This window comes from Chiloscyllium plagiosum, chromosome 2 (assembly GCF_004010195.1).
Source record: "Chiloscyllium plagiosum isolate BGI_BamShark_2017 chromosome 2, ASM401019v2, whole genome shotgun sequence".
Lineage (NCBI taxonomy): Eukaryota > Metazoa > Chordata > Chondrichthyes > Orectolobiformes > Hemiscylliidae > Chiloscyllium > Chiloscyllium plagiosum.
This window is the reverse complement of record NC_057711.1, coordinates 53495222-53512807: the sequence shown is the minus strand read 5'-3', so window position 1 is coordinate 53512807 and position 17586 is coordinate 53495222. Positions and strand designations below refer to the sequence as shown.

General features: G+C 41.2%; 1 protein-coding gene across 1 annotated transcript in view; it reads right to left on the bottom strand.

Moving 5' to 3' along the window:
• Positions 1–1724: 1724 nt before the first annotated feature.
• Positions 1725–17586, bottom strand: part of LOC122559790 (2'-5'-oligoadenylate synthase 1-like) — a 47058-nt gene continuing 31196 nt past the window's right edge. The window contains exons 7-9 of the mRNA XM_043709829.1: positions 16076–16265; positions 8917–9126; positions 1725–3461 (exon numbers count right to left, since the gene is read on the bottom strand). Of these exons, the coding sequence (XP_043565764.1) occupies positions 3305–3461; positions 8917–9126; positions 16076–16265 (557 nt within the window). The 3' untranslated portion in view covers positions 1725–3304. The remainder of the gene's footprint in view (positions 3462–8916; positions 9127–16075; positions 16266–17586) is intronic.

The window sequence follows — 17586 nt, the reverse complement described above, 5'->3', positions numbered from 1 at the left end:
GGGTCGGGGAGTCCAGAACTAGAGGGCATAGGTTTAGGGTGAGAGGGGAAAGATATAAAAGAGACCTAAGGGGCAACGTTTTCATGCAGAGGGTGGTACGTGTATGGAATGAGCTGTCAGAGGATGTGGAGGAGGCTGGTACAATTGCAACATATAAGAGGCATTTGGATGGGTATATGAATAGGAAGGGTTTGGAGGGATATGGGCCGGGTGCTGGCAGGTGGGACTAGATTGGGTTGGGATATCTGGTTGGCATGGACGGGTTGGCCTGAAGGGTCTGCTTCCATGCTGTATATCTCTATGACTCTATGTTTATTTCTCAAGCAATATCAATAAAAAGCCAATAATCTGATCACTATCACATTGCTAAATGTGAGAGTGCATTGTTGCCAAATTGTCTGCCACATTTCCTACATCATGACAATGAGGGCAGTTTCTTTATATGGAGTTCCCTAGGCATATTTTCCCAGGCTATTATGGTTTCAGACAGGATACAGCAAATTGTCACCCTCCTGGGAGAAGTGAGATAAATGGGATTCCCTTCTTTCTTCAACCACCATCTCGCAAGTTTAATTTTAAAATAATCAATTTCTTGTCAATGCTTTTCTCTAAGATCAAATTAATTTTTTAACAAAAGCAGATGTTGCTCAAATAGCTCAGCAGGTTTGATAGCATCTGTGGACTGATATCAGAGTTAACATTTTGGATTGAGTGACCCTTCCTCAGAACATTGATTCAAAATACAAAATTATTTTTTTAAGCCATGATTTAAAAGGAGCCAATTTAAACAGGCTTTCTTTATTAAATGAAAGAATAAGCTTAATACTAAATGGAAGACATACACAAATTATAAACGATAGGCAGGTTCTAATTACATATAAAAGTTAAATCACATCCAAATCATTTATATAAATGACGAAAATTAGAGGGCCCAGCACCGATCCTTGTGGCACTCCACTGGTTACAGGCCTCCAGTCTGAAAAACAACCCTCCACAACCACTCTCTGTCTTCTACCTTCAAGTCAGCTCTGTGTCCAAATGGTCAGTTCTCCCTCTATTTCATGAGATTGAGGTGCTGCATTTTGGAAAAGCAAATCAGAGCAGGACTTATACACTTAATGGTAAGGTCCTGGGGAGTGTTGCTGAACAAAGAGATCTTGGAGGGCAGGTTCATAGTTCCTTGAAAGTGGAGTCTCAGGAAGATAGGATAGTGAAGAAGGTGTTAGGTATGCTTTCCTTTATTGGTCAGAACATTGAGTATAGGAGTTGGGAGGCCATGTTACAGCTGAACAGGACATTGTATAGGCCACTTTTGGAATATTGTTTGCAATTCTGGTTGCCTTCTTTTAGGAAGGATGTTGTGAAACTTGAAAGGGTTCAGAAAAGATTGACAAGGATGTTGCTAGGGATGGAAGATTTGAGTAATCGGGAGAGGTTGAACAGGCTGGGGCTGTTTTCCCTGGAGCGTTGGAGGCTGAGGGGTGACTTTCTAAAGGTTTATAAAATAATGAGGGTTGTGGTTAGGGTAAATAGACAAGGCCTTTTCCCTGGGGTGGGGGAGTCCAGAACTAGAGGGCATAGATTTAGGTGAGAGGGGAAAGATATAAAAGGAACCTAAGGGGCAAATGTTTCACACAGAGGGTGGTGCATGTATAGAATGAGCTGCCAAAGGAAGTGGTGGAGGCTGGTACAATTACAACATTTAAAAGGCATCTGGATGGGTATATGAATAGGAAGGGTTTAGTGGGATATGGGCCAAGTGCTGGCAAATGAGACTAGATTAGGTTGGGATATCTCGTCCCAGGATTGTAAACAGTAAACACTGTAGAGTAAACAGTGGCATGTTGTGGCTGTTATGTTGGGTGATACCAGCAGTACAGGTTTGTAAGAGAACAGTTGATTTTGGGAAACTTGCCTTTCTAGATCAGCTGAAAAGCTCTTGTTCTGTGTCCTTTCAAATGCTTTCTGGTTTGAACAAAGAAAGAGAGGAGAATTCCATTCTTTTTACTTGCTGCACAAAGATAACCAGGATCCCCATAGTATACACCCTTATCCACTAGCACACGCAGACCAGACTTTTAACAGCTGTCTTGTGTATTCTTGAAAGGGAAAAACACATAAATGTCCACAATTTGGGGCATAATCCATAGAACAGGGCTTTTTGCTTAGAATTGTAAAGATTCATAACTCTGAGTGAATCTCCTCACCTTTGTCCTAAATGATTGGTGACTTATCCTGAGATTCTGCCCTTTGTACTAGATTCCTCAACTACGGAAACAACCTCTTTGTGTCAAGCTTCTTTAGAATCTTATACATTTCAGAGGCATTTTATACATTTATTCTTCTAAATTCTAGGAAACATGGGCCCAATTGCTAAGCCTTTCATCATTGGCAGCTCTCCCATGCCAGGAACCAATCTGCTGAACCTGTCCTGTGGTGCCTTAAATCCGAGTACAACCTTCCTTACATATGGAGGCCAAAACAGTATTCCAGATATGGTCACAGCAAAGTCCTATACAAATGTATTTAGCAAAACATCTGATTCACTTTTTCACAATTCTAGTTTGAGAATCATTACTTTTGGCAAGCAATGATCAACCAGGTCCATTGAAAATACAAATAACATCCTTATTTATTTTTATATTAAAATCTGTCAAAGACTTTAAATGCTCCCCAGAGAATATGGAGATCAGGTTATTGAATATTTTTAAGGTTGCGTTGGATAGATTCTTGATTGACAAGGGAGACAAAGTGTGTGGGGACAGTGGAGTCATGATCTTAACAAATGCAGAGCAAATTTGAGGGGCTGCATATTCTACTCCTATTCTTAATCCAAAGGTTTGTACGTTTCACCAGAATGCTTCATTTTTAATACAGACACTCAATAATTAGCAGGACAGAAAATTTGCATCTTCAACTTTTGAAGTTAAAGTTCCATTTACTCATGCTTTACCTCAATGAAAATAAAAGAATGTTATGAATTTCTGCAGCATAAGGTACACATCCCATTACATTATTTGTTTGCACACATCGCAGATTTGAAGTCAGGGACATTTTCTGGTTCCTGTCTCTTTTTGACATAATTTGTCAGATAATTTACTAGATTAAAATAGCTGCAGCCAAAATGCAATCTTATTGTGTAAGGCAGGAGCTAAGGTCCCTTTTAACTTGTACACAAACATGACCGGAAAGTTAAACACTTCATTATTTCAATTTACATATAATTTTGCATAAATATTCTTTGTAACACGTTTTGGTGTTACCTAGAGAGTACTCTGATTGCTGTGCTGAAAAGAAACTAGTATCACCAGTTATTGGTGAAGAGCCATGGAACCTTTGCTTGTATACCACGGAGAAGTGGCTTCAGAAGACTTTGACGGGCCACATGAGTCACTTCATCCCAAGCATTGCTATTTTCACAGACATTAAAAGTGGGGTTTGCTGGATCCAAAACAAAAGGTCTGGAATTGAAAACAAACACTTATATCATTTACATTCATTTAATAATTTCAAATTACAGGCTCTAAAATCCTTAGTGTAGCAAACTTGGCACATAGGAACTCAGCCCCTCAAGTTTGCTCCAACATTCTAGATCACCATGTACTTCAACGCCATTTCCCCTGATATCCCCACTTTCCCTGATGTCATTAGTGTCTAAAAATGTATCAGTCCCTGTATCGAATATTCTCAATGACTGAGCTTTGACACTCTTCTGGACTAGAGAATTCCAAAGACTTATGACTCCTAAGTGAAAAACACTTCCTCCTTATCTCAGTTCTAAATAGCTTGTACTTTATCCTGAGAGTGTGTCCCCTAATTTGTAATGCACAACTAATGGAAGTACCTTTTTAAGTTGACGTTATCCCTCCCTTTAACAACTGTAAATTTCAATAAGAACTCAAGGAGACAGGTCTTACCTCTCCAGTTAGAAAAGTTAGACAATTCCAGTAATTAGTTTGGTGAACGTCTGCTGTACTCCCTCTTTAGAACAGATAGCTTCCTTAGGTAAGGGGATTAAAAAAACACACTATACTCCAGGTGCCCAAGGTTCTATACAATTGAAGCATGGCATCTTTACTCTATTAGTCAAGTCTTCTTCAGATAAAGGTCAACATACCATTTGCCTTCTTAATTGCTTGCTGCACCTGTGTGTGGCTTTTAGTGGCTTATGAACAACGACACCCATGCCCATTAGGCATCAACATTCACTACTTTCTCACAACTTAAGATATACTCTTGTACCTCTGTTCCTTCTATCAAATTTCAAACTTATCCACATAGATTCCATTTGCCATGTTCTTGGCTATTCACTCAGCCTATCCAAATCTGCATGATGCATCTTTGTATAATCTTCACAACAGAATTGCTCATCTACTTTGGTGTTGTCCACAATTTGGAAATATTGCATTTGGTAGTTGCATCCAGATTATTGTTGTAAATAATGAATGTCCGGGTTAGAAGTGTTAGTTGCAGCCAGCTAACTTGAAAATAACCCCTAGAAGAAGGATATTGTGAAACTTGAAAGGTTTCAGAAAATATTTAAGGTGATGTTGCCAGGCTTGGAGAGTTTGAGCTATAGGGAGAGGCTGAATAGGCTGGGGCTGTTTTCCCTGGAGCATCGGAGGCTGAGGGGTGACCTTATAGAGGTTTATACAATCATGAGGGGCATGGATAGGATAAATAGATGAGGTCTTTTCCCTGGGTTGGGGGAGTCCAGAACTAGAGGGCATAGGTTTAGGGTGAGAGGAGAAAGATATAAAAGGGACCATTGGGGCAACCTTTTCTTGCAAACGGTGGTGCGTGTATGGAATGAACTACCAGAGGAGGTAGTGGAGTTGGTACAATTACAACATTTAAGAGACATCTGGATGGGTACATGAATAGGAAGGGTTTCGAGTGATATGAGCCAAGTGCTGGCAAAGTTGACTAGATTATTGTGGTTCTGTTCGCCGAGCTGGGAATTTGTGTTGCAGACGTTTTGTCCCCTGTCTAGGTGACATCCTCAGTGCTTGGGAGCCTCCTGTGAAGCGCTTCTGTGATCTTTCCTCCAGCATTTGTAGTGGTTTGAATCTGCCGCTTCCGGTTGTCAGTTCCAGCTGTCCGTTGCAGTGGCCGGTATATTGGGTCCAGATTGATGTGCTTATTGATTGAATCTATGGATGAGTGCCATGCCTCTAGGAATTCCCTGGCTGTTCTCTGTTTGGCTTCTCCTATAACAGTAGTGTTGTCCCAGTTGAATTCATGTTGCTTGTCATCTGCGTGTGTGGCTACTAAGGATAGCTTGTTGTGTCGTTTTGTGGCTAGTTGGTGTTCATGGGTGTGGATCGTTAGCTGTCTTCCTGTTTGTCCTGTGTAGTGTTTTGTGCAGTCGTTGCATGGGATTTTGTACACTACATTGATTTTGCTCATGCTGGGTATCGGACCCTTCGTTCTAGTGAGTTGTTGTCTGAGAGTGGCTATTGGTTTGTGTGCTGTTATGAGTCCTAGTGGTCGCAGTAGTCTGGCTGTCAGTTCGGAAATGCTCTTTGATGTATGGTAACGTGGCTGGTCCTTTGGGGTGTGGCATGTCCTCGTTCCACTGTCTTTCCCTTAGGCATCTGTTGATGAAATTGCGGGGGTATCCGTTTTTGGCAAATACATTGTATAGGTGTTCTTCTTCCTCTTTTTGCAGTTCTGGTGTACTGCAGTATGTTGTGCCCCTTTTGAACAGTGTCTTGATGCAACTTCTTTTGTGTGTGTTGGGGTGGTTGCTTTCGTAGTTCAGGACTTGGTCTGAGTGGCTTTCCTGTGTACCTTTGTGGTGAATTCTCTGTTTGGTGTTCTCTGTACCATCACACCTAGGAATGGGAGTTGGTTGTCCTTTTCTTCCTCTCTAGTGAATCAGATTCCTGTGAATGTGGCATTGATGATCCAGTGTGTGTTCTCTATTTCTGTGTTTTTAATTATTACAAAGGTGTCGTCAACATATCTGACCCAGAGTTTGGGTTGAATTTGCGGTAAGATTGTTTGTTCTAACCTTTGCATTACCGCTTCTGCTATAAGTCCAGAGGTGGGTGAGCCCATACATCAAGAGCATTTCTGAACTGACAGCCAGACTACTGCGACCACTAGGACTCATAACAGCACACAAACCAACAGCCACTCTCAGACAACTCACCAGAATGAAGGACCCGATACCCAGCGTGAGCAAAACCAATGTAGTGTACAAAATCCCATGCAAGGTCTGTACAAAACACTACACAGGACAAACAGGAAGACAGCTAACGATCCGCATCCATGAACACCATCTAGCCATGAAACGACACAACCAGCTATCCTTAATAGCCACACACGCAGATGACAAACAACATGAATTCAGCTGGGACAATACTACTACTATAGGACAAGCCAAACAGAGAACAGCCAGGGGATTCCTAGAGGCATGGCACTCATCGACAGATTCAATCAATAAGCACATCAATCTGGACCCAATACAATAGACAGCTGGAACTGACAACCGGAAGTGACAGATTCAACCACTACAAATGCCGGAGGAAAGATCACAGAAGTGCTTCACAGGAGGCTCCCGAGGACTGAGGATGTCACCTAGACAGGGGATGAAACATCTGCAACACAAATTCCCAGCTCGGCGAACAGAACCACAACAACGAGCACCCGAGCTACAAATCTTCTCACAAACTTTGGGACTAGATTAATTTAGGATATCTGGTCGACAAGGATGAATTGGGCCAAAGGGTCTGTTTCCATGCTGTACATCTCTATAACTCTATTTATTCTTGCTCCCTGTTTCATTCTGAACCAACTCTCAATCCTTTCCAGCAAATTAGCCCCTATTCCATGCACTCTTATTTTTCTTACTAATTTACTGTGTTGGACCTTATTGAAAACTTTCTGAAATCGAAATGCCCCATATGTACAGGTTGTTCTTATTCCACATTAGTAAAATGTTTTAAAATTGTAAGTTTATCAATAAAGACGTCCTTTCGTGAATCCATGTTGATGTTGCCCAATTAGATTATTATTTTATAAGTGCCCAATTACTACATACTATATAATAAATTCTAAATTTTTCTCTACTACTGATGTCAAGCCAACAGATCTGGAGTTCTCCATTTTACCTTATATTTTCCCAATCCACCACAGCCAACTTATCTTTCCAATCTTCACAGTTTCCTTTGTTTAATTTCAAGCCCTCAGTTTCAGATTTAAGTACATCCTTTTCAAAAAACATCCAATGCAAAATTCCACCATATTATGGTCACTCTTCCCAAAAAGGTATTGAAGAAATACAGCATTGATGAGCCCTTTCTCCTTGCATAAAACTAGATTTAAAGTAGTCTACTCCCAAGTTCGTTCCTCAACAAACTAACTTCTCCATACTGTGGGAATTCATCCTCCACAATGTTGTTGCTCATCACGCTTACACAGTTAATATATAGCTTGAAGCAAAGCACCATTACCGTATTACGAAGATACAAATTAGAAGCAGAGTTGAAATGGCTATTTTGTGGCATGTTAGTGTCCCTAGCCCTGGACCGGGAAGCCCAGGTTCAGGTCCCACCTGCTCCAGTGGTGTGTAATAAGATCTCTGAACTGTAAAAAGATCTTGATTAGAAAAATAGGTCAAACAAAAAAATTAGGAGCAGAGTTCACCATTCAGCCTCTTGAACTTGCTGTGATGTTCAATAAGATCACAATGGCTGAAAGTTTATTTTCTCTTACACCCTTGATGACCCTGATTCTCTGCCTAACAAGAATCTACCCACCTCTGTCTTAAAAATATTAAATGAGCCTGCATCTACTGCTTTCCAAGGCAGAGTGTTCCAAATTTGCACAACCCTCTGAGAGAAAAAACATTCTCCTCATCATGTTAAAACAGTGTCCTTGTGTTCTGGATTCTCCCATAACAGAAAACCTCCACACAGTCAAGGCCATTAAGAATCTTATGGATGTCAATTAAGTTACCCCTTGCTATTCTAAATTTCAGGAGCAGAAGTAAGCCACTCAGCCCATCTACTCTGCCATTCAATTAGCCGATAATCCTAAGGCCACTTCCTGCCTTTTCCCTAAAACATTTGATTCCCTTACTGATTAACAATCTATTTATCTCAGCCTTGAATCTATACAATGACTCAATATCAATAGCCTTCTGTGGTGAAGAATTTGCACAGGTTTTTGAGAGAAGTAAGTTCTCCTCACCTCTGTCTTAAATGTGCAACCAGTTATTCTGAGGTTATACCCTCTGATCCTAGACTCTCTCACAAGAAGAAACAACCTTTCTGTATCAATCCTTTCAAGTCCCTTTATATGTTTCAACAAGGTCACATCCCATTCTTCTATATTCCGATGAGTACAAGCCCCATCTTCTCAATCTCTCCTCATATGAAAGTTTCTCTATACCCATTATCAGCCTGGTGAACCTTCTTTGGACTGCCTCCAATGTCAATATATACTTCCTTAGTTAAGGAGCCCAAAACCATTTGCAGTATTCCAGCTGTGGCCTGGCTAGTGCCTTGCATAATTTTAGCAAAACGTCCTTACTTTTTATTCAGTTATGTTTGAATAAAGGCCAACATTTTGTTTGTCTTCCCTGTTACCTGCTGAACCTGGATTCTGAACTTGTGATTCATGGACAAGAACACCCAACTTTGTAGTTTTCTGCAGTCTTTCTCCTCTTTAATAATATGCAGGTCATTCTAATCTTCCTGCCAAAATGCACAACCTCATATTTCCCCACATTATTTCTGGTCTTGGTGGCCCAGTGTCATATCAAGCAATGTTTACAGCTTTACGGCCTTGTGAATAGATTTGTTATACAGTCTTTGCAAAATGATAGCAGAACTATAAAACAAGAGTCTAAATTCAGACCAGTGTAATTCATACTTTGATTTTATTATTATATTCCTACTTATTTACCTGCTTTGTTTCTGAAGTGCTTTCTTCACAATATGGAAGTTTTTATCATAGTGATCATACCAGATGATGAAAATATCAGTGCAATTTACCAGGTACTTGAGCACTGCTCTGAGGCCCTGGATAAGACTGAAAAATATGGGTTTTCCTGCCAGCTGCCAGACATGGATGGTGATAAGTTCCATGGTATAGGAAGAAGGAAGCCTTCGGAATCTATAAAAGATTATATTGGTAAAGTAGCCATTACTGAATCATTGTCAAGTTGAGAAAGTCTTTACTGTATGGTCAAAAACTACATCAGTATTTTATGATCATTAATATGAAATTCAGATTGATTACAGGAATATAATCCAGAGAAACATCTTGTAACTAGCAATACATGCGAAGGCAGCTTCAAACAAAGCTACTGACAACATCTTTTCCCATTCTATTTTCTTAATCCTCTCCACAAAGTACAGCACTGCTGACAACTCCATTCTACTTCAGACTTTCTGATGTACAGTTTACTTCGATCTAGGGGAGAAGGAGTTGTCCTCAACTTGTTCCACTCCTATGTGTTCCAAAACAGACCTGGCATGTCTTTGGTAATGGCTTGTGCTCTCAACCTTGTACAGTAAGTTCCAAAATATTCCAAGTTTCCTTTCTTAGGATATGCCTTTTCTTCATTTATATGCTGCCACTGTTAACATTAACCTCAAATATGGGGCTAGTTTTGAAATGCAACCTGATGACATCCAGCACTACTTCTCCACCATTGCCTCTGGTCCCACAATAGTTAGTGTTATTTGACAACATGTGTTGATCATCAGAATTTTCTTCACCTCATTATTTGGAAAACAGAAGTCGTGTTATTCAGCAGCAGTCAAAACTTACATAGTCTTTTATTCCTGACTTCAGATTCTTAAATAATCTCTCATTCAAATTGAATCAAACAACACCCAGTCTTAGATTAATGCTTGCAATGACTTCAAAACTATATCAACTATCTATTGTCAAGAAAGTTCCATAACATTTACCACCTTCACTCCAATTCACCTCTCCATGGCTTAGAAGTTCATTAAGTGAACTTTAACTTCAAATTAGACTTCTAAGTGAATTCCTGAGCTCTTTCCTACAGAAATACCATTTGACCAAGATTCTATTGCCCCTATATTGTCCTGCAGTAATCTTGTTCACCCATTAACAATAATCACCGGTCTCCATATAAAAATCATTCTTATTCTCAGTTACCAAACCTTCAATGATTTTATCTCTTACTTCCAACAGCTCCTCATTAAAATCCACATCAACATTTAATTGAAAATGGGTTGAGTAAATAGAACTTTGCATATTTTATATCTTCCAGGCATTTTCAATGTTAAATGGAATACATTTGCATTTGTAAGAGCACTAATCATCTTCAATAGATGTGATAATGAAATCCTATTTCTTTCTACTTAATTACCTCAAAGATTTTATTCAATTAAGTGATTGAAATGATGCATTAAATAATTTTAAGCAACTAAGTTAATATCCCAGATTGTAAATGATCAGTTCACGTTTAATATTTCTGATAGAAGTCATCCACAGCATAGGGCTGCCCCCCTCCCCAATAGAGAGAGAGAGAGAGAGAAAATTGGTAGTGGTTTAATGTTAGAGTCAAAACACTTCTAATCTAGGAGAAGTAAAACAGTAATATTTAAACTTCAAATGTATTCACACAATCTTAACCATAATGTTATTATGGAAATGCTTAATTTCTTCATGTCAAATTGCTTTCACTGAAATTTGCCTACATTATAACAATACATAAGCTTCAAAAATGTTTTGAAAACTGTTTTGAAGAATGTTTCATTCTTCAAGTTTCATTCTTCATGTTTTGAATCCACCCAGGATCACAGGTATCTCCGTGGTGTACAACACCTCACAGACAGCTGCTCTTACCACATGCTGAGATCCACACTCTGCGTTATGCATCGCTGTATGCAACTCTCCATCTCTCACTCCAACAGCACCACCCCACACTGGGTCAGAGCTACCCTCCTCCCCCCAAATTTACTTCATCCTCCTGCTCATTCGAGGTGCTAACAAACAACTTTTTCTTTTTGTTTCAGGCAATAAGGAAAACAGGAAACAACAACTTAAAGATATTCAAAGTTCTCTGGAACCTTCTTCCCACTCCCTTCCATCTGGCTCCATCCTCTCTTCCAACCCCACCTCCTGTCATGTATTTACTATCCTTTCTGCCCTTCTGCTCTCTGATGTTGAACATTCTGTACTCAGCAAAGGTTTCAGTTTTATCCCTCTGCATCCCCACCTTTAATGAATTCCAGGCACAACATGACGTTGAACTCTTCTTCAGCCTCCTTCGTCTCCATGTCCATTTTTTTGGACAAGAGTACTCTCCCCATCCTACAGACCCCTTCGCCTATCTCTAACACTCTACATCCACCTGGACCCCCTTCCTAAGGTCTTTTACCTGCATTCGACCTGTTCATTGAGAATTGTCGACGTGACATTGGTCGCTTTAATTTCCCTGCCCTCCCTTATCCATTCAAACCCATCTCCCTCTAAACTGACAGCACTCCATGCTTTCAGATCCAACCCTGACTTTAATGGAGCCTGCTAAGAAGGGTAGAGCTGTTGTCATTTGGCGGACTGACTTCTATACTGCAGAGTCGAGAGTGCGGTGCTGGAAAAGCACAGCAGGCCAGGCAGCATCCGAGTCGACGTTTTGGGTAAAAGCCTTTCATCAGGAATGAGGAGTGCCAATTCTGAGATACCTCCTGCTATCTCCCCCTGACCATGACACCATCATGAACCAGCAGGTCGTAGCATCCACAATGGTCGCAAATCACATTTCTTCTGGTGATCCTCCCCCCTCCCTGTGCCCTGCACCCTCACCCCCACTGCCCCCCCCCACCCAACCAACTCACACCTCACAGACCCTCAGCCCTGCACAGTCCACTTCTGCCTCCTTCTCAAAATCCACAAACATGACTGCCCGGGTACACCCTTTGTTTCTGCCTGTTCTTTTCCCACGGAACTCATCTCTTCCTACTTCGACTCGATTGTTTTCTCCTCTTGTTCAGTCCCTTCCCACTTATATTCTGACAGTTTCAGAATTTCCAGTTTGCGGGCTCCAGCTGTCTCCTCTTTACCATGGAGGTACAATCCCTTCACATGTCCATCCCCCATCAGGATGGTCTCAGGGCTCTCTGCTTCTTTGCATTAAAAATGCCTGAATTGCCACCATCCACCCCCACCATCCTCCACCTGGCTGAGCCACCCTGGTCAATGTTTCCTTGAACTCCTCTCACTTTCTTCAAGTCAATGGGGTGACAATGGGTACTCACATGAGCCTCGGTTGCACCTGTCTCTTTGTGGAGTATGTGGAACATTCCTTGTTCCAGTCCTACTCTTTCTCACTCACACCTCTTACATTATCAGTGTTGCTTCTCTCTCTCGCCTGGAATTGGAAATGTTGATCAACTCCACTTGCACACTGCCCTCACCTTCAAGTGATTCATTTCTCTGACTCCTCCCTTCCCTTTCTTATCATCTCCTTTTCCATTTCTAGGGATAGGCTGGCCACCAATATCCATTACAAATGAGCAGACTCTCACAATTATCTTGACTATAATTTCCCACACCAGCTTCCTGTAAAGACTCTATTCTACTCTCTTGGTTTCTCCGTCTAAGTCACATCAGTTCCGATGATGCCAGTTTTGACAAGAGAAACTCCCAAAGGTCCACCTTCTTCCTCAACTGAGGATTCTCCACCACCACGGGTTGAAAGGGCCCTCAGCTGGATCAGACCCATCTCCCACACTTCAGCCCTCACCCTCTCTCTTCCCTTCCACAACAGCGATATGGTCCCCTGGTCCTCAATTGCCACTCCACCAGCATCCACGTCTAAATGATCTTTAGCCGCCATTTCCTCCATATTCAGCAGAATGCCACCACCAGGCATATATTCCCCTCTCCTCCCTTGTCAGCTTTCCCCAGGGACTATTCCTTCTTGGACACCCTGGTTCACTTCTCCTCCACTCCTAACAACCACACCACACTCCTTTAGGACCTTCCCATGCAACCGCAGAAGGTGTAATACACACCCATTTACTTCCTCCCACCTCAGTATCCAAGTCCCTAGACTCACCTTCCAGGTGAAGCAGCAATTTACCTGCGCTTCACTCAATCCAGCCTACTGTATTCACTGTTCACAATGGGATCTCCTGTACCCTGGGGAGAAGAAATGCAGTTTGGGTGATCACTTTGTGAAACACCTCCTTCTGTCTGCAAAAATGACCCTGATCCTGCCATTTTAACACATCATCCTGTTCCCTGGTCAACATCTCTGTCACAGGCTTGCTGTAGTGCTCAAACAAAGCTCAGTACAAACTGAAAGAACAGCACCTCATTTTCCACTTGAGGATCCTACAGCCTCTGGATTCAATGTCAAGTTCAATAATTTTAGGGCCTGAATACCTTCTCCCATGTGCTTACCCCAACTCTCACACACCAGGTCTTGTCATCACATGGGCTGTCATCACACACAATCCACTGTCAGCTACTAATGGTCCCAAATAGATTCTCCAGGGCTGACCTTTACCCAGTCCTTTGTCAGTCCCACTGCTATTCTCTCTCCATGGTCTTCACCTCCATCTATTGTTTACTCCTTGCCCCTCCTCCCCACCCTTCCTGTAGTGTATATTCCAACCTTTCCCGAGCTACGATTAGTTCTGAGGAAGTGTCACTGAACCTAAAACATTAACTCTGCTTTCTCTCCACAGATGCTGCCAGGAATGCTGAGCTTTCCCAGCAAATTCTGTTTTGATTCTTGATTTCCAGCATCCGCAGTTCTTTGTTTTTTTTCCCAAAAGTGTTTCATTGGTAATGAAGCTGCTGTGATATTTGGTACTGAATGTCATGCAGATGTACATATAAACATTACAGATTCTTATTATTATCAAATGTACTGTAATATTGTCTAACTCAGATATATCCATACTCCTTTAATTTTGACCTTTTGATATCCAGTTTTAATAGCTCTACCATTGACAGTCATGCATTCAACAGTCAAAGCCCCCCAAACTCTGCAATTCCATTTCTAACTCTCTTCACGTCTGCTCCCTTTTATTTGTCTGTTACGACACTCCTTCGAATTGACTTTTGTAAGCAAGCTTTTAGTCATGTGTTCCAATATCTGCTGGTAGCTCAGTATCAAATATTGGTTGAAACCATTCCCTCGAACATTAGAATGTTGTTCTGTGTAAAAGATACTATATAAATGCAAATTATTGCAGATGTGATTAACATTGACTTTTAAGTGCATAACAACCTCAGAATAGACAAATGTAGCTATTAGCACATTCCCTAAGCATAATGGCAAAATGTAGACAACACTATATTCTGTCGAAGAATGTCAGCCATAAAACTTAAAGATCACAAACTTTTACAGTGATAACAGCACAGACAGTAGGGGGATGCCAGACCTAAAGTGCTAACAATGCTTCAAAGGGCTAATGAGAACATAAAAGGGATATTTATAGCTCTGCTATGTATAATTCTGATTTTTGGGAAGGATGTGTGATGTAAGTACTAAATTGATAAGTAAATGGTAAAGACATTGCAATGAAATGTGAAAGTTAAGACTGTACATTGTCATGCTGACAGTGCATCAGAGAGATACCGCGGTAGAGTTTGTCAAGACATGTAGGCAAAAGTGAGGACTGCAGATGCTGGAGATCAGAGTCGAGTGTGGTGCTGAAAAGCACAGCATGTCAGGCAGCATCGAAGGAGCAGGAGAATCAATGTTTCGGGCAAAAGCCCTTCATCACGAATGTGATGTCAAGACATATGCTATGTCCCAACAACGGGATCTTGATTAAATGGGCCAATGGGCTGAGAAGTGGCAGATGGAGTTTAATTTAGATAAATACAAGGTGCTACATTTTGGGAAAGCAAATCTTAGCGGAACTTATACACTTAATGGTAAGGTCCTAGGGAGTGTTGTTGAACAAAGAGACCTTGGAGTGAAGGAAGCTCCTTGAAAGTGGAGTCACAGGTAGATAGGATAGTGAAGGCAGTGTTTGGCATGCTTTCCTTAAATGGTCAGAGTATTGCGTATAGGAGTTGGGAGATCATGTTGCAACTGTACAGGACATTGGTTAGGCCACTGTAGGAATATTGCGTGCAGTTCTGGACTCCTTCCTATCAGAAGGATGTTGCGAAACTTGAAAGGGTTCAGAAAAGATTTACAAGCATGTTGCCAAGGTTGGAGGAGTTGAGCTATAGGGAGAGGTTGAATAGGCTAGGGCAGTTTTCCTTGTAGCTGAGTGATGACCTTATAGAGGTTGACTCCTTCCTATCAGAAGGATGTTGCGAAACTTGAAAGGGTTCAGAAAAGATTTACAAGCATGTTGCCAGGGTTGGAGGAGTTGAGCTATAGGGAGAGGTTGAATAGGCTAGGGCTGTTTTCCTTGTAGCTGAGTGATGACCTTATAGAGGTTTATGAAATCATGAGGGGCACAGATAGAATAAAAAGACAAAGTCTCTTCTGTGGGTGGGGGAGTTCAGAAGTAGAGGGCATAGGTTTAGGGTAAGGGGGAAAGATATAAAAGGGACCTAAGAGGCAACGTTTTCAAGCAGAGGGTGGTGCATGTATGGAATGAGCTGCCAGAGGAAGTGGTGGAGGCTGATACAATTACAACATTTAAAAGGGATTTGGATGGGTAAATTAACAGGAGGGTTTGGAGGGATATGGGCCGGATGCTGGCAGGTGGGACTAGATTGGTTTGGGATATCTGGTCGGTATGGACGGGCTGGACCGAAAGGTCTGCTTCCATGCTGCACATCTCTATGACTCTATGACTCTATGTGCTTGTAAAGTAAAACCTTTACTAGCTGGCCAAAGTATTGAAGTGACAGTTTCAATCATCGAACAGCTGTATATAAGTGCAAGTTTTAAAAAAATTAATGGTCATATCAAAACAAATTAGCAGATTAATTTCTCTGTTAATATGACATAGAGAGAATTTTGACAGCACAAGCAGCATTCACATCATAAGCAATAACTATTACATATTTAAATCAGACAAACTTTCAAATGATTTTAATTTTCTAGAAAAAAATAACCACATTATATGTTGTTTTAAACAATCTAGCATAAATACAAACAAACCTATTGGCCTCAGTTGGCTTAGCGAATGACGTCCTAAACCAATGTTTAACCAGGCGGATCAGATCCTTTACACCAACAGTAGAGGTCTTCACAAAATCCACCTGATACTGCAACAAGGCGATTGAATAAAGCTGGATTTTCACATCATCCCCACAATTGAATAATTGTCGATATAAGTTCCTTTTAACATCTGCAAAATTATAGACAAGCAAATCCCATTTAAAGAAGAATAAAAATCAAACTGGAAAATTAACACTTGTAGTTGTATAATTCTCTCCAATAATTGGAATCAACACAAAGAGCTGTACAACGATTCATATTTTATGCAGCAATTGTTATGAAGAAGAGCCACTATTTTGTACACATCATTCCACAGACAGCAGGGAAATCAACAGTTAATCTATTGTCGAGCTGCTGCTTGTGAAAAATGTGCTGGACAGAACACTATGAGAAAGCCCAGTATTTTTAACCATAGTATATGCAATCTTTCAAACACAGTTTTTAAAAAAATTCCTGATGGAATGTGAGCATCACTGGCTAGATCAGCCTTATTTCTCATCCCTATTGCCCTTGAGAAGGTGAGCTGCCTTCTTGAGCTGCTCTAGTCCATGCACTGTAGGTAGAATCACAATACTGTTGTGTGGAGGTGCCGGTGTTGGACTGGGATGGACAGTTGCATGACACTGAGATGTTTTGCAATAAATTGTGTCTTATAATCCCTGCTCCACAGCTATCTGATGAAGGAGCAGCACTCCAAAGCTAATACTTCCAAATAAACCTGTTGGACTAAAACCTGGAGTTGTGTGATTTTTAACACAATACTATTGTGGAGGGAATCCCAGGATTTTGTCCCAACAACACTGAAGGAATGGCTATATATTTCCAAATCACTGTGGAAGCCACCAGTAACATACTAGAACTTCAAGAGAGAAAGGAAGCACAGTTGAATGTAATGGCCATCATGAAGGAGAAGATGCTGGGGAAGCTAAAAGATCTGAAAGTGAGACCAGATGAGTTATACCCCAGAATTCTGAATGAGACAGCTGGGGAGATTATGTAGATATTGGTGGTGATCATTCAAGAATCACTGGAGTTAAGGAGGGACACAGAGGGTGGGAAAATGGCTAATGTAATATCCTTGTTTAAGAAGGGAGGAAGGCAGAAACTGGAAATTATAGGCTGGTTAGTCTGATTTTGGTTGTTGGTAAGATTTTCAAGGTCATTATTAAGAATAAGATTGTGGTGTACTTGGAAGTTCAGGTAAAACAGAGCTGAGAGAAAGTGAGGACTGCAGATGCTGGAGATCAGAGCTGAAAAATGTGTTGCTGGAAAAGCACAGCAGGTCAGTCAGCATCCAAGGAACAGGAGAATCGACATTTCGGGCATAAGCCCTTCTTCAGGAATGAGGAAGGTGTGCCAAGCAGGTTAAGATAAAAGGTAGGGAGGAGGGACTTGGGGAGGGGTGTTGGGAATGCGATAGGTGGAAGGAGGTTAAGGTGAGGGTGATAGGC